The 24,952-nt window shown below is 41.7% G+C and overlaps 1 protein-coding gene across 1 annotated transcript in view; it reads left to right on the top strand.

Moving 5' to 3' along the window:
- syne2b (spectrin repeat containing, nuclear envelope 2b) overlaps nt 1-24,952 on the top strand; it is a 164,918-nt gene that overhangs the window by 128,055 nt on the left and 11,911 nt on the right. Inside the window, exons 111-117 of the mRNA XM_083924627.1 lie at nt 802-927; nt 2,493-2,648; nt 5,301-5,459; nt 7,860-8,026; nt 20,151-20,313; nt 23,820-24,007; nt 24,223-24,373. Coding sequence (XP_083780753.1) covers nt 802-927; nt 2,493-2,648; nt 5,301-5,459; nt 7,860-8,026; nt 20,151-20,313; nt 23,820-24,007; nt 24,223-24,373 — 1,110 coding nt within the window. The remainder of the gene's footprint in view (nt 1-801; nt 928-2,492; nt 2,649-5,300; nt 5,460-7,859; nt 8,027-20,150; nt 20,314-23,819; nt 24,008-24,222; nt 24,374-24,952) is intronic.

Below are 24,952 nucleotides of genomic sequence, written 5' to 3'. Positions count from 1 at the left end.
TGTGTGTGTGTGTGTGTGTGTGTGTGTGTGTGTGTGTGTGTGTGTGTGTGTGTGTGTGTGTGTGTGTGTGTGTGTGTGTGTGTGTGTGTGTGTGTGTGTGTGTGTGTGTGTGTGTGTGTGTGTGTGTGTGTGTGTGTGTGTGTGTGTGTGTGTGTGTGTGTGTGTGTGTGTGTGTGTGTGTGTGTGTGTGTGTGGTGCATTTTTCTCTGTCACTGACTTCAGTATTAAGGCCCCATGAACATGATCTGTTTGTGGCTGTTCAGGGGCCATGGCACTTTTTAAGACAGGTGTAAAAGGCTCTCCAAGTCTCCAACACATTCATCAACGTCAGACACCGACAAGCCGCTAAGGCACTACTTCCCAACCAGGGCCTCATGTTTTTATACAGAATCTTAATCTGAAACATTTTTGTTAATATTATTTCCCCATACAAAAAAATACAATATATAAAATAAGTCACAGCAAAGCTTTTGACAATGTTGAAGCACACGCTGAAGGGATAGGAATCAGCTGAAGGTAGCTGTGATACTGAAGTCTGATGCAAGAGTGAGGTATTTGTATATTGAACCTGCCGGACACCTGTCCTTTGACTGAGGAGACATTTGAAGCCTCTTACGGCTTCTGTTTGCCTGACAGCGTCCAAGTTAATCCTATCTGCTCTGAATAAAGACAGTGGACGTGTTCAGGAAGTCAAAGACAAAAGGAGTGTCACTGCTCGTTCTCAAAGCCAATCAGCTGTTTAAGAACCCGGTGCCTTAATCTGTGTGATCAATGAGCGGACATGTTTTTATTGTGTCTCAGAACTGGGAGCGCTGTGAGGCCGGTCTATCAGACAGCATGCTGCAGCTGAAAGACATGAAGACCAGACTGAACCAGTCGATACCCGAGTCTGATGACGAGCTGCAGAGTGCCGAGAAATACAACAAGGTACGTCTGCAAACAACTGGTCACACAAACACACATTGCTGAAATTAATTGTTCTAAGTTATATTTATACAAAACACTCAGGGTAGAGACAGTCGCTCTGCAGCCAGCAGTATTCCCATTGGCTGAGTTAAACCTCAGTGGGTGGAGCCACAATAAATTGGCTAAATTCTTTTTCAGTTTGGAGCATTTAGCCGGGTTTAATGTCACCGCAGTAGCATCACAATCGTGCAAGATACAGCCAGTTTGATAATTGGTGCGTTTCCATCAGGGTAAAATGGAGCAGTCGGAAAAATTTTAGGCCACGCTCTCTCAAATGGCCGTTCATTCGCCGTGTTTCCATTACAAGAAAAGAGGGTTTGGATCGCCGTTGATCATCTGATCAGTGATACAGCGGAGTGCCTTTCTGCCTCAAGAGAAATACAGAATAGTTGCAATTCGATTTAAGGTGGCTGGTATGATTCACAACGTCAACTTACGTTCAAGTAACATGACAGAAAACACTCCACAAATTCTGGGCGAGAGAGAGAGAGAGGGAGCATGCAGCAAAAGACCACAGGTCAGATTCTACCCCGTCCACTGCAGCACTCATTTAACAAGCACGTGCAAAGATGCATGTGCACAGATTATTTTCTGTGCTGTGTTCTTCTACACCACTGGATAAAAGTGTCTCCTCTACTTCACCGGGTTTTTGTGGCGCCTGTACTACCACACGTCACATCCCGCTGAGAATTACATCTAATCAGAAATCAGTATTCAACGCTAATGGAAACCCACCTAATGGGGGTAATCAAAGGAAGGCAGCCAGATCCAGGGCCTGCACTAATTGTGCAAGATGCACTCCTGAAACTTTAAAATTTTGTAAATGAGAGATAAGATCAAAATGAAGGCTGAGTTCAAAGATGGGTGTGGTCCAAACAAGACCGTCGTTACTAGGTATTTAGGAAGTAGGGAAGTGTCTATTGTCCCTTTAAGATTTCAGGCGTACACTTGGCTGTGCAATGTGCTGTTCTGTTCTTTTTGAAAATGTGGATGCATATATTACATGCTCATATTCTTATAACTTTTCATAGTCTGTAAAAGTTCTACATCGTGCTACAACCTGCAGGACAGATAGTTGGTCGTAAAAGGTTCATATTCACAACAAACGGATAAATGTCAAATAAAAAAATTAAAGAGGTGTAGACACACGTACGCACACTGTATGAAACATTGGAAGAACAACAAACAGACAGACTTGGAGCCTTAAGCCACTTTTTGTTGGGATGCACTAATTTAAAGTTCTACTAGAGAAAAGCCAAGTTTAAAAACAGGTTTGACTCAGTTCATCCTGTCTGACATCACAGCCTTTATCCTCCACCCCTCCCCCTGCACACTCTACCCTCCCCCGGTCCGGCACGGCCTGCAGCCTGTGGCCCTTAATCCTCTCTGGGCGGAGAAAGAGAGACAAGAGTGACAGGGAGAGAGGGGCCGGGCAGAGAGACACATTAGGGAGTAGCTGTGAGAGAGAGCTGAGAAGTGGACCACTGACGGTTTGTTTTGGCTGGTCGGTGTGTTATGGTATGCAGGAGAACGAGGACTCCCTGGAGGACTGGGCTGAGAGCCTGACGGAGCTGAGCACCATGAAGACGGATCTGTCCCAATACATCATCGCCGACGACGTCCTGCTGCTGCAGGAGCAGGTGGAGCATCTGCACTGTCAGTGGGAGGAACTCTGCCTCAAGGTTAGTATGCCTGGTTTTTATACACTGAACTCTATGAACACATGGGACTCATGTTATCATGAAGGATCCAGGTCTAATCACAACCTGCTCAAATCAGCTGCTTCTGCTCTTCAACTGCTCAGAAAATGGCTTTCATATTGCTGGGGCAGCCATTCATTAATCGATTCATCCATTCATAAAGTGCATAGTGAGTGCATTGGCAGTCATACATTTTATTTTATTTTACCGTAATACCCATTTTTAACATCTTATCATGCAATACCCTTTAATATCCCCTTAATTTAATGCTGTGTGATGTTTATAAGTCAAGACTTCTGTTTCAGTGGCTGCTCCATTCAGTGAAATAGTATGCGGCATGTGCATCATTTAATACACATTTCCTATAATTCCTTAAAATATTTGGAACCTCTGGATACTTGGGATTTCTACTCAAGTTTATAATAAAATCCTGTGACTTTGAACAATGTTTCGCTTCACAGCCAAGTTAACTGTCCTGCAATAAAGTGATCTCACCATTGAAAGTCATGTTTTTTTTTTAGCAAATGGTGGCTTCCTCTTCATGTCCTGAGAGCGGAGACAGTTCATACAAAGTGCACGGCCAGAAACAAACATTTCTCTCCTGTTTCCTTTGGGCCCTGTACTGTAGGACTGCTGGTTAATCATTGAAGAGCTAACATGTGTAACCAGCAGCCCAAACACACACTCACTTTGTGTGTGTGTGTGTGTGTGTGTGTGTGTGTGTGTGTGTGTGTGTGTGTGTGTGTGTGTGTGTGTGTGTGTGTGTGTGTGTGTGTGTGTGTGTGTGTGTGTGTGTGTGTGTGTGTGTGTGTGTGTGTGTGTGTGTGTGTGTGTGTGTGTGTGTGTGTGTGTGTGTGTGTGTGTGTGTGTGTGTGAGTGAGTGCGCTCGCAGCAGGTCAGGTGAGATGATTTAGCTTCTCAGACTTCTGCAGGACCAAGAGACGAGGGAGAAGAAAGTCTCAACGTTGAAACTTAATTTTGTTTATTTAATCAAAGTTTGCTTTTTGAAGAGAGCGGTCACCTGACAGTCCTGCGGGATATATACACTGTTTCTTTGTCTGCTTTCTGGTCATACGTGTTAAAAGTCTAAGCCCTTAATGAGGAGTTAAGTTAGTCAATCTTTAGTCCTTTTTGGGTGACTGAAGGGACCAACAGGTTTGGGTGTAGGGGGGGTCATGAGGGGGTGAGGGGCATTGTGGGGGAACAGATGGTGACAGGAGAGAAATGCTGTAATGAGCTGAGAGGCTTCAAGAAGAAAAGCTTTTGTATTGAAATTAGTTTTGGGGGGAGGAGTAGTGATCCTACTGACTTTCACCTCTTTTACTGTTTGGGTGTTTGTGTTTGTTTGTTGTTTGTCTGTTATGTGTGTTTGCACTGGTAGCCCTTTGTGGGACTGTCCTGAGATATAGCCTGTGAATGTTCTCATTCGTCCAGGTCATCGTTATCCTCAAAGCAATGGTCCTGAGATATAGTTCACAAATGGTCTTCAATGCAGTGTCATCTTGTTTTAAAATACTCCCAATCAAAGGTAAAAGCTTCCAGTTAAAGTTCTCTTTACCTTATTCAGGTGTGCCCCGCAGTCATGAGCTCAGTGTGTTTAAAGGGGAAATAAGCCCCTTTCACACCTGCACTGTAAACCTGAAATGATCCAAAAATTACCTGGCAGGGCTGCATGTGAGAACGCGAATATCCAAATCAGTCAAACACTCTTTACCCTGCCAGCTCCCTTGTACTAAGACCTTTTAATTTCCTCATTGTATTCACGGTGCGGGTAGATGACGTTTCTTGTACATACCAGAAGAAAGCAAATCTCTCAGACAGTGAAGGAGGATGATTTACACAAAACGGCAACGAAAATGTGAGATTTCAAGAGAGCTGACACCAAAATTTCTTCATCAGACAAAAAGAAAATGATGAGAGACTGTTACTTAGGACCAAGACACAGACAGTTTCCGGACTATCGGATTCTCCTGATTATGTCTCCTTCATGCTCATTTTCAGGTTCAGGCCTGTGTTTCGGGTTTCTGCTGTGCATTATTTATCTCATACTGCCTGTCTCGTTGACAAAAAAAGCCCAGTCTGCTCTGATGGGTCAGCATTTCCAGGTCTTCAGCATCTCAGCTCTCGTCATTGCAGCTGGGGAATGACTGTAACAGCAATGTAGCGGCACTTTCGGTCTATATACAGTATAGTGTAGTTGTAGTGTATATAACAACTCCCCCTGCTTTATAATAAAAAAAAGACAAGGAGTCTCACTTTTTCCAAAATGGGCAGTAGAACACACATGCTTACCTCACAGCGATTCTTCAGATATATGGAGGTTTTAACTTTTCAGCTGCCATTATTCTTTTATTTCCAAGATTCTGGTTCTTCCCCTTTACTTCCAGTATGACTGTTTAAACAGCTATTTTTTACATTTTTATGTGCCATCGGACTTTATCGTCTCTCTCAGCTCTGTCCACTATTCACAGTCTAATTCAGCACAAATGAAATTCAAAATGATTTAAGAATAATATGACTAGGAGGATCTGTATCTGCAGTAGTAAGACACGGATCAATCATACACAGAATGACTAAGCATCTTAAGGTAATAAAGCTTATTACAATTCTTTCCTCCAATCCTCTTTGTGTCAGGTGTCTTTGCGTAAACAGGAGATCGCAGATCGCCTCAACGCCTGGATCATCTTCAATGAGAAGAACAAGGAGCTGTGTGAGTGGCTGACGCAGATGGAGAACAAGGTGGCGCACAACTCCGACCTCAACATCGAGGAGATGGTGGAGAAACTCAAGAAGGTAAGAGACCATGGCAGACACACTCTCATTCAACACTAAACCATGAGTTAGAGTACGTCCACACAAACGAAAAACAATCTTTTTTTTCTCCGTCATTCTTGGAATTTTTTTGTACACACGGCTTGGACTCAAGAAATATCTGCGTCCACACAAAACCAGTGAAACCTGCTTAAAACACTGCAATACACATGCCAGGCCTGGATGTGGAGCTTTAACTGCCACAGAAATACAACAACAACGGAGAAGAAGAGATGGAGAGACGCTGTGTAGAATACAAACACCGGAGAGTTTCTCTCCAAATCTGGAGACTTCCCAAATCCTCCTCCATCCTAGAGAGAAATGTGTCACTGTTTCTGGTGTTAGTGGAGACTTTTGTGCTGTTTTGGACTCTGATGCACCAATCACTCTGCAGTTAGTGTCCTCAACGAGCAGTGGGTGCTGCTGTGAGCCCCTTCCCCATCCCAAAGCACTCACGGACGGGCACTGTCTCACTAGATTTAGAGACTTTTCACACCTTCTTAGAAACTTTAGTTATAAAAAGCTACTAACGACCAATTTAGCGACTTATTCAGACCATCAGGGAAAAAGGAGAAATATCTTGTTGGCCTAATTCATTCCCATGCATGTGGCTCAGAGTCCAGTTCAGTAAACAGTCTATTGGTCCGTCCCTCTCCTCCCGCAGCAGCACTGTCGTTGATATGTGACGTCGCGGTGGTTAGAGGTCCAAGGGGGAGCGATGACAGCATCGTTAACAAAGTATGCGGTTTCACCGTCTAGACAACAACGTCATGGGGGGCGTTTTCAAATCTTCCCACTCTGGGACCCAGTTTTAAAAGATACTGTTTTCAGGCTCTGATAATGCCGGTTGCATGAGGATGGTCGGCCAAAACGATACTAAAGTTGTGCAGATAAAGGAAAACGTGTCTACGTGTGGTGGGGCCCTTAGACTGACCAGATTAATGTCACTTCTTCACCCATCACAGCTGATGATCAAAGTTTGAAGGAAAGACGTCATTGATTGGTCTAAAAGATGAGGCAGGTGTATCTTTAATCTGGTATACCGTATGTGCAAGAGAAGAAATCTGTTAAAAAAACTCTTCATTTAAAGTATTTTTGGTCACTTTTTGTTTTGTTTTTTTGTTTCCAGAAGGTCTTGAAAACTTTGGTTGAAAGTTAAGAAAACCAGTGTTTTGGTGCATCCCATCACTACATCACTGCATCACTGCGTATCACTGCATACCACTGTGTGTGTTTTGTCTATTTTAGTTCCAAAATTCACTGTATTGGCCGCCATGGTGAATTTTAGAATACAGTGAATTTTGGAACTAAAATAGACCTTTCATATGTGGATTGTGCACTGAATATCTAACATTATTATACTTACAATGGATAAGTTTTAAGGGGTTAAAGCGAGCAAACAACATGTGAGCTGTCCAGGAGGAAATATGTACAATGTATTGAATTAACGGTTGTTGAATATGAATTTAAAATGTCTCTGTTCCTGAAATCAGGCGTATTATTCTATAAATGAACACTGAGAAAATAAAGTATTAATAAATAAAATTGCCAAACATTTAAATAAAAAAAATGAAATACATCGCCATACAACACCATTTCTAAAACATTGTTTTCTACATTATTTGTTCGTAAATTTATTTTATTTTTTGTTTTTATATCAGCTCGTATCAGAAATCATATACAGTAGGATGATACCGATCTGTGGATGAGGACGTTCTGTTGAGTCGTGTTGCTCAAGATCTTTTATTGTGTAAAAAACACACAAAACCTAGTTAAAGTGGAACATGCAGTTTGGTTTTGTGGACATTACTTTGCTGCATCACTCTCTGCTCTGAAGAGGAGGAGGAGGGTATGGAGGGATGGGCTGGGCTTTTTAAAAAAAAAGCTGTGCATCCCCTCCTGATTGTTAAAGATACGACAGCTGTTTGAGCCCCAGCAGGGCCACGCGGGTTTGTTTTGTGTCCAACTCACGGCCCCCCATTTGTCACGATGTGTGACCGGGAGGGGCGTGGAGGGGAGTAAAGGCGATTGCTGTAAAAGAAACCCAAACTTATTGCCCTGGTGGGGGGTTTAAACCTTTTCAGGCCCTGGAGCTTTAAATTTAGTGTCCCGACACACAGAGCTCTTAGCAGGAGCTGTGGAACTCTCTGGCAAACTCAAACAAAGTCATGATTTTCACCTAAAATAAAGATTCAAGTAAGATTACGTTCGACTAAGACATGAACACTTTCTAATGGTGTAGATGATTTTTTTGTTTGATTTGTGTTTTTTTAAATGAATCTTTCGATGTATTCTTACGTGAAACTTTATATGGCCAACCTTGTCCTTAATATCAGACTCAATACACTTATTCCGTTCTCTTTCTCTGCGTTTCTCTACTAGGACTGCATGGAAGAGATCAACCTTTTCAGTGAGAATAAAACCCATCTGAAGCAGCTCGGAGAACAGCTCATTACAGCCAGCAATAAGACGAAAGAGACGGAGGTCAACGACAAGCTGAAGGACATCAACGACCGCTGGCAGCACCTGTTTGACCACATAGAGACCAGGTAAGAGGAGGGGGAGCCCGGGGAGAACTAACTAACACCCTGTCAACTCTGCAGACTGTTTCCATGGACAGTCCCCATTTTTGGTTGCCTGTCCCCAGCTGGAGCAGTCCCTGGAAAAGGTATTATATTTAATGAAAGCCAATCGGTTTATGTCTCAATCATGTTGCATGCTTCTTTTTTTAACATTACAGTTACCACGGTCAAAGTAAATGAAACTGGAACTGCCCCCCTTTTTATTCCGTGAATAATAATTTGGATATTTTAAATGATTTATTGAAAACATTGTATAGATGTAGCCTTAGACTTAATAATGTTGGAAGTCTGACGGTGTAGCTGAGACTGAGATGTCCTGGAAAGGGCAACTGTATGGAAGACAAAGCCTTTCTATACAGGAGTCTTTATTCATGTTCCATCAGCACCTGTGATTTGTGTGTGTACATCTATAATAACTGTGATTCATATGACTCTATTGATCAATAACTATAAGACTATAACAGTCCTTCTTGGAAACAGACTCAGTGATTACTGTAATGACTTCCCTGCTGGGATAGAAATAACAGCCATGTACTTTTGCACTTTTAACAGCTTCTCTGTCTTATAGAGAGCGCTGACGTAAGTAGTCAACACAGTGTCAACAGTAAAAACAGCTCAGTGTTCATGTCAGAATCTAATGTTGGTGCTGTTGCATTAAGGGTAAGATGGAAATGAACCGTCTCATAAATGTTTCTAAAACGTAACACGTAATTTCCCATAAAACCTGCTGATTCTTTATTTTCCTTAAAGGCATAACAGACTTTACTGAAGTCCAAACCCTTGTTGTTTTCTACTGCAGTTCAACCCGTGCTGCTTTATCTGTGTGTTGTTAGTTTGAGAACAGGAGCACAGCTGTTATTCTGCTCTGGCTGCAGATTAAAACAGAAAAAGCTCAGAGCTAACAGAGGATAGAGTGATATTATTATTAATCCATAAATACGAATCTCATTCCTGCACACAGAGGAGTGGTGTCTGTGTGCTGGAAGCTGCAGAAATGGGCATGCTCTTTACTGCTGAGCTACATGAAGCTGCATTGCGTGATGTGACTGGTAAAAAGTGAGCGTGAGATGAGCCCAACTGGGCCACTGTGGTGAATACAAGTCAAATGCTGAGAAGGTTACTAAGATAAACCAACATTGTACCAGCACCAGCCCAGCACTAGAACTAGGTTTGGGTTGGTCGAAAAGGAGTATCTGTGGTCATTTTACATTTATATTTTATCACTTTGTGTGTCATTTTTGTCTCTTTGTGGTGATTTTTGGTCATTTTTTGTATTCTAGTGGTCATTAAGCATCTCTTCATGATTTTTCACCAATGTTTTGAGTCAGGGCACCTGACCTTGCCCCTGGGCCTGTGCCCGGTAGTCCTGTTCAGTAATCCATCAATGGTAAAATGGAAGTTGTCTTAGCTAGTTAAACTTTAATTGAATGGCAAATTTGATCACGCCCTGCTGTTTGACATAAACAAAGTAGGTTTTTAAGTGCAGAAAAGCCTGCAGTCATATGGTCCACAGTTGCCTTTCAGACAGACTGTCAGTCTCTCCTGGAAGGTATTCATGGTGTTGCAATGGGTTGTACAGAGTAGTACCAACCCTGCAACACCTGGCCAATAATTGTGTAAAACAGCTGTGATTTGGGTTTTTTTGGGCTGGGGAAGTTTGCAGACTTGGACTTTAAGTGCTCCTGTGTCCATCAAAGTGTGACTTCCTCTGTTTAACTGATGCCTTAATATGAATCTTCTGCTTTAGTTGGAATGTTCTTATTTGGTTTTCTAGATAATTATGTGTTCTCACCACCTATGTTCTCAGAAACCAAGTATCATGCATTAGCGGAGAGTTTTCGACTTCTCTTGCTCTTATTTTGGTAACTCGGCTTTCTCATCATCAAAAAGCACAGTGGTTATTATCGTCTTGTCCTCGCTGTGCAGAAGAGCAGATGAATGAAGGGGTGGTGGAGTGCTCAGCAATTACCTCCATATCTCTGGCAAACAACAGGACAGGGAGTTGCTGTTCCTGATAATTGGTGACTGTAAATGACTCTATGATTACTAGCAAATTCATAAAATCACATAAAATCAGAGCGAACTGAAGTGAGTTAAGCTGACGACAGTGAGCTGTGGTCTTAAACCAGTCAGGGTGGGGGGTGGATGTGACTTATCCTCCATATGGTGGCTGACTTCTCATAAAGCTCTGTTTCTCTCACACATTTTAGCATGAAATGTCGAGCGTGGGATTTACAAACTTGACTCTAATTGGACAGTATTTTCAGAATGTTGCCACTGTGCAGCATTTAAAGGTTTCTTTCACATGTAGAATATATTTAAGTAGAAAAACAGTGTAAAAAACCTCTGTACATGCCTCAAACTGAGTGAAAATATGATTTCACAGTATGCCAGTATTAACTGTGGACACGGACAGAGTAGGTTTAGTAGACGCTACATCCACATGACTTTGTTTTCAAAACTAAAATGATCTTTCAAAATAAAATAATCTCCGTCCACATACGCTTTTTAGCTCTGTATCAGAAATCATCTCTGTCCATGTCTAACACACCTGAAAACAGATATCATGTGGCTATTCGCGTGGGCATGTGCAGACCAGAAATAAGAAAACAAGAGCAGAGATTTATTATCTTGGGCCAACGTCGAGATGGAACTGGTACTGAAAGTAATACGATAGTATAAAGAGGTAATGGGACATATTGGAGCGGTTACTGAGAGCATTATCCCTCACCGAAGACACACAAGAAGAATGAAATCACAAATGTTTCCGTTTCTGCCCGTCCAGAATAAAACACAAGTCCGGACTTTTCAAACTAAAACGGACTCAGCAGCGTTTCCACACATCTCTGGTTTAGGAGCGTGAAAACACCGGTATACTGTGCATATTTGAATAAAAAAACCTAGTAGTGTAGCCAGAGGGGCAACGAGAGTAAGGGTGTCAATCTTTTGTTAGTACAGCAATGCGCCCTCTGTCATAAACAACAGAAGGGCGACCTGAGTGCAGGGTGAGGGGACACACACAAGTGGATTTGCCCTCCCTTCAGCTACCCCCCCCCCCCCCCCCCCCGGCCAGCATAACGAGGCTAAGCCTGTTAATGAGCCGCTGCTGAGGCACGAGCCTCGTGTCTGTGATGGAATGTTCCGTTGTCACACTGTTGATTTTAGATTTTATTACATCACAGCCACAGAAAATCCCTGTTTCTGTGCCAGTGTTCCAATCCATCACCATCACAGAGGTGTTGAACAAGGTTCAGGTCTGTCTATTCTTCAACAACTATTTTGTACAGTTGAAACAGGAAAGCGCCTTCCTCAAAATGTTGACACAGATTTGAAAGCACTCTATTGTCTAAAATATCAATGCATGCTGTAGCATGAAACTCAGGGGCCCACATCAGGAAAAACAACGTATTAGCACCTCACTGAATATGTGTAACATGTATCGTGTTATAATGATAATGTTATCATCACCCATTGTGGGATTTGAGGGGGGTGAGAAGCCACTGTTGGTCGCCTTCACAAGCTCTTAACACGATCAGGAACCTCCCCGTTGTCACCTCCATGTTGTTCCCCTGCTCGGCTCTGTCCCCCTCAAAACCATTGAGCAGTTTTAAGAAGCAAGTATATAATGGATTAGGTTATTTACTGTTTACCACAAACGTAGATATTCATTAATGAGGACCAGCTTTAGAAACAAAAACAAAAACAGGACAGGGTTAAAACTAGCTTTCAGTGGATCAGGTGGCTCCAGCCCTCACTTAACCCCCGGTAGTCTAATCCACACAGATTCTGCACGCTGAGAGAGGACACACCCCAACTCTCTGAGCCAATGAAACATGCGCAGCAGGAAGCTGATGACACATGCAATTTGTTCACTGGTTCTCTGTGCTCTGATTTGCAGTAAATATTAAACCTTTGTGGCACCAAACAACCACTATTAGTTGAAACTAAGGGTGTCAAAAGTATCAACACGTTTCAAACTGTGTCCACATTTAATAGTATCAAAGGTATTGAAGCTATAAAAAAAGCATATCCACAATCAGATCTCAACCCAAAGAAAAGGCAGGGAAGAAAATCAGCTGTGTTGGTTTGTGTTCAGTGACTTTTTTCTGAACCAGCACTATGTGCAGAATGTTAACAATTAAAGTAAGAAATATTCTATTTTGTGTGCCAACGACTTTTTGTCTTTTTTCCTTTGTGAAGAAAAATTGATCAAGTATCTTTTTTAAAAATATTGTATCAGAAGTGTAAAATCAATTTGAAGGCTGTATTGAAGTCAGTTCATATTCTGCATTCATGTCGGAATAATTAGAAAAATGAGCAACTGGGAAAGATTGCGAAATGGTACACAACATCCGGAAGTAAATGTTTAGTTGACCGCAATGAAGTTTTATTTTTTTTATTTTTCTCGTATTGCATAGTAATAATGGATTGGATTTATATAGCACCTTTCTCAGTACTCAATAAGCTTTACTGAGTCAAGGTTCCATTTATTCACACAGACATACATGGTGGTGATAAACTATGACAGTAGTCACAGCAACAGACTGACGAAAGCATGGCTGCTAATCAGCGCCTATGGCCCCTCGGACAACCTCCTCAAACATACAGCAGTCTTACACATTCACACGAGGCAAGCTGGGTGAAGTATCTTGCCCAAGGACACAGCGACCATGACAAAAGAAGGGCAGGGCGAGGATCGAAACACCAACCCTTCAGACATTGGCCAGCATTGACCCGCTCTACCAACTGAGCCATAGCATTGTAAATTTGCCATAGCATTGTAAATTTGTAACATGGTTATAACAGTAGCATGAAGAATTAACCCACAAAACAAGTGATTTAAGTGGTTTTAGTGAACATGCTGCTCAAACTGCGACATGTTGTTGAAACACTCTTATCTTCTTTGTAGCGTCCATGGTGTCTCCACCATGACTCCATTATGACTTAAACCTCATGAACACACCAAAGTCAGAAGAACTACTGCCCAACTCGGGAAATTGAACCATCCCATTAGTCTCAAGTGACCCTCCGTAAACATTCACGACTTAAAGTCTCTTATTACAAACTCCTTTTTATGACTTATTTCCGTCACGATCATCTTCTGCACAGCATGCAGAGAAGTAGCTTACTACACAGCAATGAAGTGAGTCAGTGTTTTCATAGGTCGGTGCATTGCCGGAGTCCTGTAGTACTGGGTCACAGGTTTTGATAAGCACTGATGGAGCTGCAAAGAAGCTGATTCAGAGTCAGTGAGGACCGTCCTTCAGCCTTTGTCTGCGTCACTAAGTTACGGCAGATGACTGCAGAGGGATTAGATGCGTTGACATTGGCCTGCCGCTTGCCTTTGTCCCCCAAAACAAACCGGGTGCTCCGTCACCCGGGCCAGCAGCTGCAGTCTGCTGACACAAGCCTTTGTGCCATCGAGCCCTTCAGCCTCAGGGGCCACCATCCTCTCTCCTCATTGTCTGAATAAGAGGCACGCGAGGCAGATGTTTGTCTTTAAAACACAATCTCCCTGCTCTCCATCGCTGTCTCCATCTTCTCACAACTGTTACAGCAAACGTCTTTCTTTCTTTGTCACACAGTGTTTTTGTTTCTAAACTGCAGTTTGTCGAGTCGTTAATTTCACGTGGAGCTTTTACATATTATTTAGTGTCAAGTTGTCTGGCAGTGTAATGCCCACATAAAGACAACACAGCACTAACTCACGACTACTCAGCTCTGTTTCCAGGCAGTTGTAGATCTGGTCGTCATGGTGATGAGGGCGCACTTCTCGTGTTGCTGGCTTGGCTCGGATAACACAGCCATTTGTTAAGTTTGAACAAGGGATTGTGAGATGAAAGATGGAGTAGCCTGGGAGTTAATGTTTATGTTTGTGTGACAGTGATGCTGAAATATAGGTGTGTTAGTGTGTATCACTTTCTTAGTTTATTCTGTCATGCAGGGGTTTCGGTATAATCAGTAAGTTTTACATAAAAGCCATGCAGGCAATCAAACTAGATCGGACCTGGTAACATTTCCATATCACTTTAACACAAGTTTGAATTGAATTCTGTCAGGTTAATATACAAAGTTTAAATACACAAAGAGATACAACTACAACTGACTCAGTTATATTTTTTGTGCACAAAGAAAACACCATAAAGCCCTTTTCATGTATGCACTGCAACCTTGATCTTATCCAGAGTTCTAAATGAACTTTTTTGGATCACCAGCCAATGTGGCTGGTAACTTTCTAAACTTTCTACCAGCCAATCAGAATTTCCACTAGCCAAATTTTTCCCAGTGAAAATAAGAGAAATTATGACCGCCACTGTGAATGCATTTGATAATAATAATCAATGTAATGTAATGCGCTAGCTAGCTCGGGAGCATCACGGTGAAGGCATTAAAAGTCTTTTTAACAACTAATACTGCTCAAAATAACACCAAACCTCTGCAGTAGCATGAGAACAGTCACTCTACTTAAAACAAAGCAACAACAACGTAGTTAGTGAACCCGGAGTTTATTAAAATAGTGTTTTTAAAGACTTACCTAGTGGCCCCTGTACCAGCTCCTCTCATAGTAAAGTCCATTCAAGTTGATTACCAAAGGAAGGAGCCCATTGGTGCTTTAATTTCTGTGTAGGGACTCTTCTCATGCTAATGCAGAGGTTTGCTGTTATTTTCAGCAGAATTAGTGGTTAAAAAAGCCGCTTTAATGTGTTCACGGTGCTGCCCGGAGCTAATCAATATTAGCCGCATTCGTCTGTAAGCAATCTACTGGACTTCTCCGTTAATAGTTCATGCATAAAAAAAATATGTCTCAGTGGCTTATTTGATGTATGCATTTGCCAAAAAAGACCCTGGGATGATTTTACACCGGAATTCCACTTTAAACAGACTTTTACTCTGCCGGCAGTCTAGTACAAAGTCTTTGTGATTGAGCCTATGTGTAAATACAGCAGCTCATTGTTCGGAGAATTCACAGCGAGCGAATGGGCGTGTTGATGATGTATACATCATGCGGCTGGCGCGAAAACTGGAAGAAAACAAAGGGTAAAGAGAAGGGTGATCTACACGAAGAAGGCAACAAAATGTCAAAGTGGAGAGATAACGAGACTCAGGAACTTCTCTCTGTGAGGGACGTCGGCGAGATCATACGAACCGGCCGCGTAACTGCGGTGTAATCCACGCCGTGTCCTGCTTCCTGCACGCTCTACCACTCTACTCTCGCCAGTCTACCTCTAAGGAGCAAGAACTCATCTGACAGGGACAATCTCCTGTTGAGTGCTACATGTATGAACACTCTCAGTTCATAACAAACAGAGACCCACTTTGAGTGAGAACATTTTAATTATCCATGTACTTTCAATTTCCATCCAGACCAGCGGCATGCAAAAGTGAATGGATGGACTGCAAAACCATCAACACAAAGTATTTAAGTAAACAGGAATTACATCTCTCAACTTGATGTATTTTCAGTGCACTTTTGGATATTATGGCAGCAGAATTCTCTCATAAATAATGTAGAAAATATATCATTCGATTCACTGTGAGAGGCAGTGGCGAGTGTCCATTGGGCTCACAATAGTCATAAATGAAGGATGCCACTGCAAAACACTTGAATTCATATCTGATATTCATTCAGCCTGTGAGAGAACAGAAAACACTGCTCTAAGTATCATTATGTTTCAACATACCACTGTGTTACAGATGTGAAACTGCTCCGTCTCTCCCACCAGCTACCAAACATCACATGATCATTGTGGCTCATGTCTGAATAAAGCCATTAGTGTAACAGATAGATGAAACCGGTGATGTTTATCTATTCCATGTCTGAAAGGGGCTTTAGATTTACGTTTTCCCTCTGAGTCAATCCTCCTTTTTCTCCTCCACCTGTTGTCGCCCTAACCCGTCTTCATCATTCAATCCTTTAATATATGACTTGCTCTTAGTGCACTGAACCCCATGCTGGTTTATTTAAAATGGGAGAAGGTGGCAGATGGAGGTTTTCCACACTGAGGTTCCCCCGCTGGGTCAGTCAGTAACATCCGAGGTGGGATCCAAAAACGGTAACACGGATTGAAAGCTGCACCTGTAATCTGCTTGAGACTGGGCTAACTTTAACAGGCTTTCTTTGTTACTGCTTGTTTGTTGTTGCAGGGCTTGTAAAGCGATATTACAGTTTTAACAGTTTGTTTCCAGTCTAAATCTATACTTTTCTACTCCTAAGGGCCTCTAAGATGGCCTATGTTCCTGCTTAGCTGCCCATCCAAACAGAGACATTTCACATACATAAACAGTGCAACAGTATTTTATTTTTCACCAAAATTGCATAGCACTCAAATGTTCCTTTATAATAACTTGAAATTGTCTTTCAAAATTTAAGCATCATTTATAAAATACTCCAGATTAAAGGACCCGTTCTCCCAAATGATCCAGATATGATAAATAATAAATCAAAGAAAACAAAGCAGTCATGGTCAATGCTCTCAAACTTCTTTGTGAAATCAACCGTTGATGAATGGTATTAGAGTGTATTTACTTCAAAGGGAAAGCTCTTTATTATTTTTAAGCCTTTTACCTTTTTAAATACAAAACATTCAACAAGTTCACGTGTTCAAACTCTCAGATTCACTGATGAGAGAATGATGACTTAATTGTTGAAAAACGCTTAGTTAAGCAATTTGTTGCTTCTTAAATGATATCATTATAAATTTCACATTTAAGTCTTTGATATACATTTTCACCATTTAATGACATTTTAGACTAAATACTCATATCACAATAATCAACACATGAATCAAGAAAATAATTTAGTTCCATAAACATTTTCCAAAGGAGCTCCTGATGATGAGTGTCCTCGAGTGAACCTGTTCTTGCATCCAGATGTTTTGAAAGAGGGGAGGAGGAGGAGGGAGGCGGACTTCAAATGAGGGAGGGGATGGATGGAGGAGGAGGTGGGTGGGTGGGGGGCTAATGTTTGGTAGCGGTGGAACCATCTCTATGGAGTAGCCTCCTCACCAGCCCAGCCCGTAAGTACATTTCGCCATTCTCGTGCCCCAGCACACCCGGCCAGACTGAGGCGGTGGAGGCAGGAGGGGAAAGGGGAGCACATCGACTGTTTTGTTGTGCTAAAGAGGAGGAGGAGGTGGAGGAGACATGGAGAGCAGGAGCGAAGGGGGATGGGCCGAGCTTTGTCGGTGCAGGCATGTAGACAGGCAGACGCATGCAGAGTCATTCAGAGCAAATTCAATTGAGACCTCCAGCTCCGGTCGTCTTGTGTGTGTCTGTATTTAGGTGTGTGTGTCACTGATGTTGCTCTCCGCCTCTCCATGCACCGCCACATCCTTACACACTGTAGAGACATGCAACCCTGAGCGCACATCTGCATGCAAACATAAACACCGGCATGCACATGCATCAGGAGCCAAAAATAGTAATAGGAACATCCCCCCGACAGTGTCTGTTATTGCAGCATCAGCATTGAGATTGTTTAACTGTGTGTCTAATTATGTAAAACACAAAACAGTTTTCAGTGTGTGGTCAGGAAGTAAAGCAGGACGCAGCTTCAGAGACGGTTGGATAGCAGCTGTGTGTTGCATCCTTCTGCTGGTTGTGCTAGCTTACATGGACACTGGACACCTAAAACAGCATCTGAACTAACATGCACGCATGCACAGAGCTTCACTTAAACAATTTTTTTATAATGCTGATAAAACGTTACCATTAAGCCGTAAGGATGTTGTGATGTTTGTTTGTTTGTGTGTGTATATACATATATATATATATATATATACACACACACACATATTTATATACTGCAGTAGCTCGGGGTGGCAGTGCCAGTTCATCTCCTGGGCACTGCTGAGGTGCTGTTGAGCAAGGCACGGAACCCCCAACTGCTCAGGGCACTGGTGACTGGCATCCCCCCTCATCCTGTGTGTGTGTAACATGAATAACAATAATAGAGTGAAAAAAATCTAATTTCCCCGTTGCGGGACTAATAAAGGAATTCTTCTTCTATATAAAAACCATCTTCTTTACAAACTCTAATATATGTATACTAGAGTTTATTTCTAGGTTTCTAGTGTGTGTGTATATATATATATATATACACACTAGAGTTTGTAAAGAAGATGCCTTTTCTCTTGTCTATTGTTTAACTCAAATGTCACCTTCACACATGTTAAAATGCTAACACGCCAGCATGCTAACACCCAGAAATCCAAAACCTACCTGCAACTTAAAGCACCATGCTCATGTTGTGTTATGTGATATCACAACAACAATAGGAACTACCAGGTTATATTGTATATGCGATATATATGAAAGGACTTATATCGGGATAGAAGGTTTCGGCCATATAGTCCAGCCCTACCGTTCAGTTTGTTCAGTTGCAGCCATCTTTGTTGTCTTCAAAACTGCCGCATCTGCGCTCATCTTTACCCTGTGTCTCAAACACGCCCCATAGTAGTTAAACGCTTGTGATTGGCCCGGCCTCTGCTGGAAATCTGCCCAGAACAGGGGCGCTTTTCTTTGCTCCTATGATTGAACTTAAGATAAAAAAAATTTCCCTCTAGATGTGCTTAGAAAATCCAGTATTGGGTGGACTGAGAAATCATCCTCCACTTCTAATAATGTGATTGATTGATTTCCACTTTATACTGATTAGTATTTTTAGAACACACAGGAGCGTGCACTGGTCTCACAATCCAAATGACATAACCTACAGTATAACATATTTGTTTAAGGTTGAAGACAGAGCTCCAGACAGCCCAGACAGACTGGAAGCCATCCACACACTTACACCTTCCCACACACATTGATCCTCAGAGGTGGATCCTGGTGAAATGCTCTCACTGGCTGCAGTCACATGCCTGTGTGGTGTCACCCACTCTGGGTTGTGCTGGTTTTTGAACTGAAGTAGGTCACTGACCTGAGAGCTGAACTGGAATGTAGTCTCTCTCCCAGACAACACCCAGCTCCCATTTAGATGTAGATCATTCTGCAGCTCTGCTATAATGGCTCCTGTGTCATAAGTGTGAGAATAGCAGCACTTCCCACACGCTGTGATGAGCGTCCACCGTGCCAGTCTGCGCTGTAGAGCCGAGCGTAGCGCTAACAATGGCAGGCTGATGAGTGTGATTCTCACTGTGGACATATCTGCACTGTGTAGTGAGGTTGTCTTCACGCTGCATGTCAAAGTGTCCCGATTCTGATTATTTTCCTCTCCAATGAGACATTCATCACATCAAATGTGTTTGAACAGAAAAGATGCACACAGTTGCTTCTTTTCGATATCAGTTCTGTTCATGTGTTTTTGAAAAACAGTGGAATTGAAATAGTTAGCTAAAATTAACTAAAAGTTAGCTAAAAGTAATGGATTATTTGTGGATTATCATTCCACAATCTTTTTCACTTTAGAGCAGACGCTCCGACGCAGTGTGCAACTGTTGTACTTTTATTTGCCTGTCTGCAACAACTCAAATAAGTTTTTGGGGAAAAGTGATGGATCAATGGTTGAAAAGGTTGGCTTAAAGCAATGGATAAATTGAAGAAATAAATAGCTGAAAATTATCTTAAAGTAATGGAAAAATAGCTGAAATTGTTACCTAAAAGTTAGTTAAAAGTACTAAATAAACAGTGAAAATTGTAGCATAATAGTCCTAATGTATTAACAGTTGAAATTGGTTAAAGGTTAGAACTTTCCACTTTACTCCAGTCAGTTCAGTAGTAGCTACTTGTTCAACTAAAGTACTGACAGTTCAGTTAAATGAATAGATTAACAACATCCACTTTTATATAATAAATAGTGTTATCCATTTGGAACATAAAGTAATGGAGGGGAACATCACACTCACATTTCTGGTGAAACCTCACTTGCTTGACAGATGAAAATTGAGGAGTTGTAGAAACATTTTGGAAATTTTCAGAATAGAGTAGAAACATGCCATGCTTTAGGGATCATGTGTAAAATGCTTATGCTTGTGTTGGCTTGTCTTTAGACTGTAGAAGAAAGGAAGTTTACCAGTTTCAGGTGTCACAATCTTTGACCAGCAGAACTCCAGTGACACCTTCCTTAACACGCCATTTTTTCTCTCTGTAGGGTGAGAAAGCTGAAAGAGACCCTGGTGACGGTGCAACAGCTGGATAAGAACATGAGCAACTTGCGGACGTGGCTGTCTCGCATCGAGGCGGAGCTGGCCAAGCCGGTGGTCTACGATGTCTGCGACAGCGAGGAGATTCAGAGGAAGCTAGCTGAGCAGCAGGTGGGGGAACACAAAATGATTCTCGTTTTAATAATGAAATGTTTGCGCAGCATATTACTCAATTATGAAAGTGTGAATGACATTTGAAACTGATCAAATAGTAAATGAAAAAGTGGCTTTCATCTGTTTAGCATTTTAGCGATGGGCGTTTTCTCAAGGTTTGAAATGTGATTTTGAGATTTAAGTTATGTACTGTAGGATGGCAAATCTATTTACAAACAGTTGACTTATTTTGCAACCTGGTTGAGTTTTCCTTTAATGTATCACCTTCCTGTAGACTGCTGTCGCAAAACATAATTTTCGTTGTTTAAAGCACAATAACATCTTTAATCATCATTTTAATGGAAAAGCTTGAAAATGCACCTTGAAATGCTTGAAAAGTGCTTTAATTTGATTTTGGAAAAGGTGTAGGAACCCTGTAGGTGACTGCAGCACTTATAGGTTTAAATTGTCCGGCAACTGTGTCACTCCATCACTCCATCACTGCAGTGACTAATTGGTTGTGTTGAATTTAGAACCATTCACCAAACCACACTGACAGAAAAAAAGTGCAATTTCAGAAGGAAAGGTAAAATACTTTAAACATAACAGGAACCTACCATGTTTCTATGTGGAGGACCAAGAGTTTTCAGTAAAAGAAAACTTCCAAATGGTAATTCACAGCATTTCCCTCCACCTCGCACCTCCATAAACTACTGAACTCGGACTACTTCCAGGTAACAAAGAGGCTTAAAAAGCTTTACGATGAGCGCAGGGCTGAATGGAATGGTACTTTGAGGGGAGACACCACAGGGCACTTTGAGGGAATTTAGGGCAGGGAGTACCTTACTCACTTAATGGCGATACAGGCCTGCTTTCAAACCCTTTCTGGTCCCGGCCACCCTCTTGTGGTCTGAACAGCGTAAATAACAGAAGAGTAGAATAATGTGTTCCACAAAGTGAGACTCAGAAAGCGGCAGGTAGAGGTTTATTTGTGAAGGAGGAAGCTGTCACACTGGGCTGAGAGATGGTAAATGCACTGAGAGCCTGGCCTCAGTGAGTGGCCCAAACACAGGAAATGGATTTTAGTTTGTAAGTCCATTTATAGCCTGCCTGCACCTGCTCACACGACTTTTTGTCTTTCTGAGGATTGAGCAGGCCCAGTTTTAGAGATAGAGTGAAGATATCGGTGTCATATGAAACTAGATAATCTAAGGATTCAGTTGGTACCATAGCATGCTAGCTTGTTGGTAAAGCAGTTTAATAACGCTCCAAAGTTATGCTAAATTTTGGTGAAAGGTAAACTGGTTTGTCCATTTCCAAAGGGGTCCCTTGACATCTGACCTCAAGATATGCGAATGAAAATGTGTTCTCTGACTCCCCACGAGTCTCCTCTTTACAGACATGCCCACTTTATGCACCTCCAGACATTGACCTATTCTAAAATGGACTGTTGTAATATTTGTGCATATTTGAGGTCTATAAACAGTGTTGAAGGTCATAAACTGGGTCTGACTGTAAAGATGAGACTCTTGTGGATTCAATGAGCCCAGTTGTCTCCCCATAGGAGACATTTCATTGTCTAAAATGAGCTGTTGTGATCTCTATGATAATCACAGCCTCATGAAACTTTAATTATGAATGATGGAAGTGAAAAGGGCCAATCTGCTAAAGTCAAAGCAACAAATCAACTCTGCCAGTTAGTGCTCCAACAGCTCAAAAAAGTTCAGCCTGTTAGGCCTCTTGACATCGAGGATGTCACAAATAAATGGCATGAAAATCAGAAGAATTGCTGAGGAAATGATTGCATCAAAACTCTTTTGTCGCCACAAATCTAAGACTGTTTATTGGTTTGGTTTATTTAAATGAAAATCTCAGCACTTGTGCATCTTTGTGGTCCTACAGCATGCTTGTATAACAACACGTGGACTCTGCTATTAGGGCCTGAAGTGAGAAGATGTGAGTGCAGGTTTCTGTGGATTTAATCAAAAGGAGGACCTGTGTCATCACAGGTGAAAAAACAACTTTGGAGTGAATACGATAAACACTTCAGATGAGAAAAATCTTGTGTGTTTTTCAGTTACATGTGAATTGAATTCCAATTACACAAAAAGTTTCGTCTCCCCTGTTGCTTCAGTTATAGCTGATCCCACGTTGCATTAATTCAGAAGACTTCATTAATAAATATGGCTTCTTGAAGTGTCTCCATCAGAGGCTAGACACAACAGATTGCTTTTTTCTTTTCTAAGAAGCTCCAAATTTTCAAAACGTTGAAAGAGCTCTGCTCTGTCAAAAACATTTCATGGAGCTACTGACAGTTATGAAATGGCCAATTTTGTCCGGCAAATACCTGCAGGTTCTTGAATTTCTTGTTCTAATTTTATGATTGAGTTTAGGGTCGAACACATTCATCTCACAAAATGCTAACAATGGAGGAGACTGACCTTTTGACAACTCTGTCTCTGAAGAAAGAGTTGATGTCTAGAAAAAGAAGTGGTTCATGAGAAGAGAGGGAGAGACGTGTGACAGACAGGCAGACACGTGAAGAAAGAAAACACAAGTGAACTGGTAAAAAAAAGTGAGGAAGAAATCCAGGCTTCTGAGAGAAAAAAAGACTGCAGCTCTCTCCATTAGTGGATGAAGGATGGCTGAAATGACTCCTGTGTGGATGGGCTCTTTAAGCTTTCAGCTGTCGCCATAGCAACCCGGAGAGTGGTAACTTTGAACAAACAAGAGCTGACAAAAAGTGCTCACACACGAAGTTGAGTTGCAGTAATAATCCCACTTCTGAAAACCATCAAGACAATATGAGTTATTGTTTTCTCCTGTTTTAACTCGACGGCTGCTCTTCTGAAGGCTCCGAGAACTCTTTGGCACTTAACCTTACTCAGCTCAGCCGTTGTACTGAGACATCATCTGTTGCACTCAGAAGCAAGTGCTTGTCTAATAGACATGGGATGATATATAGATTTAATAAAAACAATGGCAATCCCCAATATTATTATCCCAACAATCTTCAAATATAGCTAAAAAACAAAGTGGAATTACTTTACCTTACGTTTTGATAAGATCCCCCTTATTTAAATGATAAAAAGTCATAGTATGTTATGTAATAAACAATTGAATCCATCCCAGAGAAAGTGAAAGTCATAGAGAAGCCCATTGGAAGTGTTGTAGATGGTCATTTCTTCATGCATACAGCCTATTAATAATGAAACTTACATGTGTTGTTGTTGATAAATACATACGTAGTGTTAATTGTACATGCAGAAAACACTTTCACTCTCCACTTCTTCTTTTAATAGGCTACGTCAAATGGGAAGAGGAATTTTCTGTAAAATAAAATAAATTCTCCTTAATTTGAACTGTAACCTATGAGCTGTGGCCAAATGAATGTTACCGGCAGAGTAATAACTGAAGTAAACTGCTGTATGCTGTGTTCACTGTTATTCGCCTTGATCTTAAAATAAAATAAAATAAAATAAAACCCAACATGTGATTTTTCTGCTGTGCTTTTTGACCTGCAGAATCTACAGCGGGACATCGAGCAGCACACGGAGAGCGTGGCGTCAGTGCTGACACTGTGCGACGTCATGCTCCACGATGCAGACGCCTGCGGCAGCGACTCTGAGAACGACTCGATCCAGCAGACGACCCGCAGCCTGGACCGACGCTGGAGGAACATCTGTGCCATGTCCATGGAGAGGAGGATGAGGTGAGCGGACAGATAGAGGTTCAAGCCTAATTACGTCTCAAAATAAACAGAAATCTCACTATAAAATGTAAATGATGTCAGTTTTGGACATTACCTGACTGTGCTTAAAAACATCATAGATATTTGAAAGAACTCTCTCAGGTTTTTTCTCTGTTGCCCCTCCTCATTACACAATAAAAATGAAAATGTGGAACGACCCCGTCTGTTGTGTGCAGGATTGAGGAGACCTGGCGGCTCTGGTGTAAGTTCCTGGATGACTTCTCTCGCTTTGAAGACTGGCTGAAGACAGCTGAGCTCACTGCAGCCAACCCCGACTCTGCTGACGTCCTGTACACCAGCGCCAAGGAGGAGCTCAAGAAGTTCGAGGTCAGGAGACCAATCTTTGTCTCTTTTTTTTTTGTTTTGAAAGAAATCTTTTACCTTGGTAGACTGGAAACAGGAAGATGAGTGGAGTGGTTAGAAAGTATAAAACCAGACCTTAAAATAGGGACATATGTATTGTTGTGATGGAAATTAAAATCTAGTTAGTAACATGATTGTGTTCAGTAAATGTCAGTACATCTTTTAGCCTGAGGAGGAAGCCATTAGTGTTCAAAATTTAAAAGATGCATCCTCTGGGGAGCATGGATGTTCATTTTCATTTGATTTAGATTTTCTTGTGCATATGATGATATTTTGACCATTGAACTTTTTATGTCTAGCGGTCAAATGCCCAATGAATGTCATATTTAATCAGCCCTTTACTAGATTGCCTTTTATTTTTTTGGGTGGCAAGTGAAGCACATGTACATGCATGTACATATTTTTACCTGCATTTGGTGCTAAGGTGTGCCCTGTTCACACATACACAACACAAACGTTTGAGCCTTCTAGGTTGAAAACTGGGGTTGGACTGACGAGCCAACCGAGTGAGCTATTGCTAAAAACACATGACAAAGCAAAAGA

This window comes from Echiichthys vipera (genome assembly GCF_963691815.1).
Source record: "Echiichthys vipera genome assembly, chromosome: 12".
Lineage (NCBI taxonomy): Eukaryota > Metazoa > Chordata > Actinopteri > Perciformes > Trachinidae > Echiichthys > Echiichthys vipera.
This window is presented reverse-complemented; position numbering and strand designations above follow the sequence as displayed.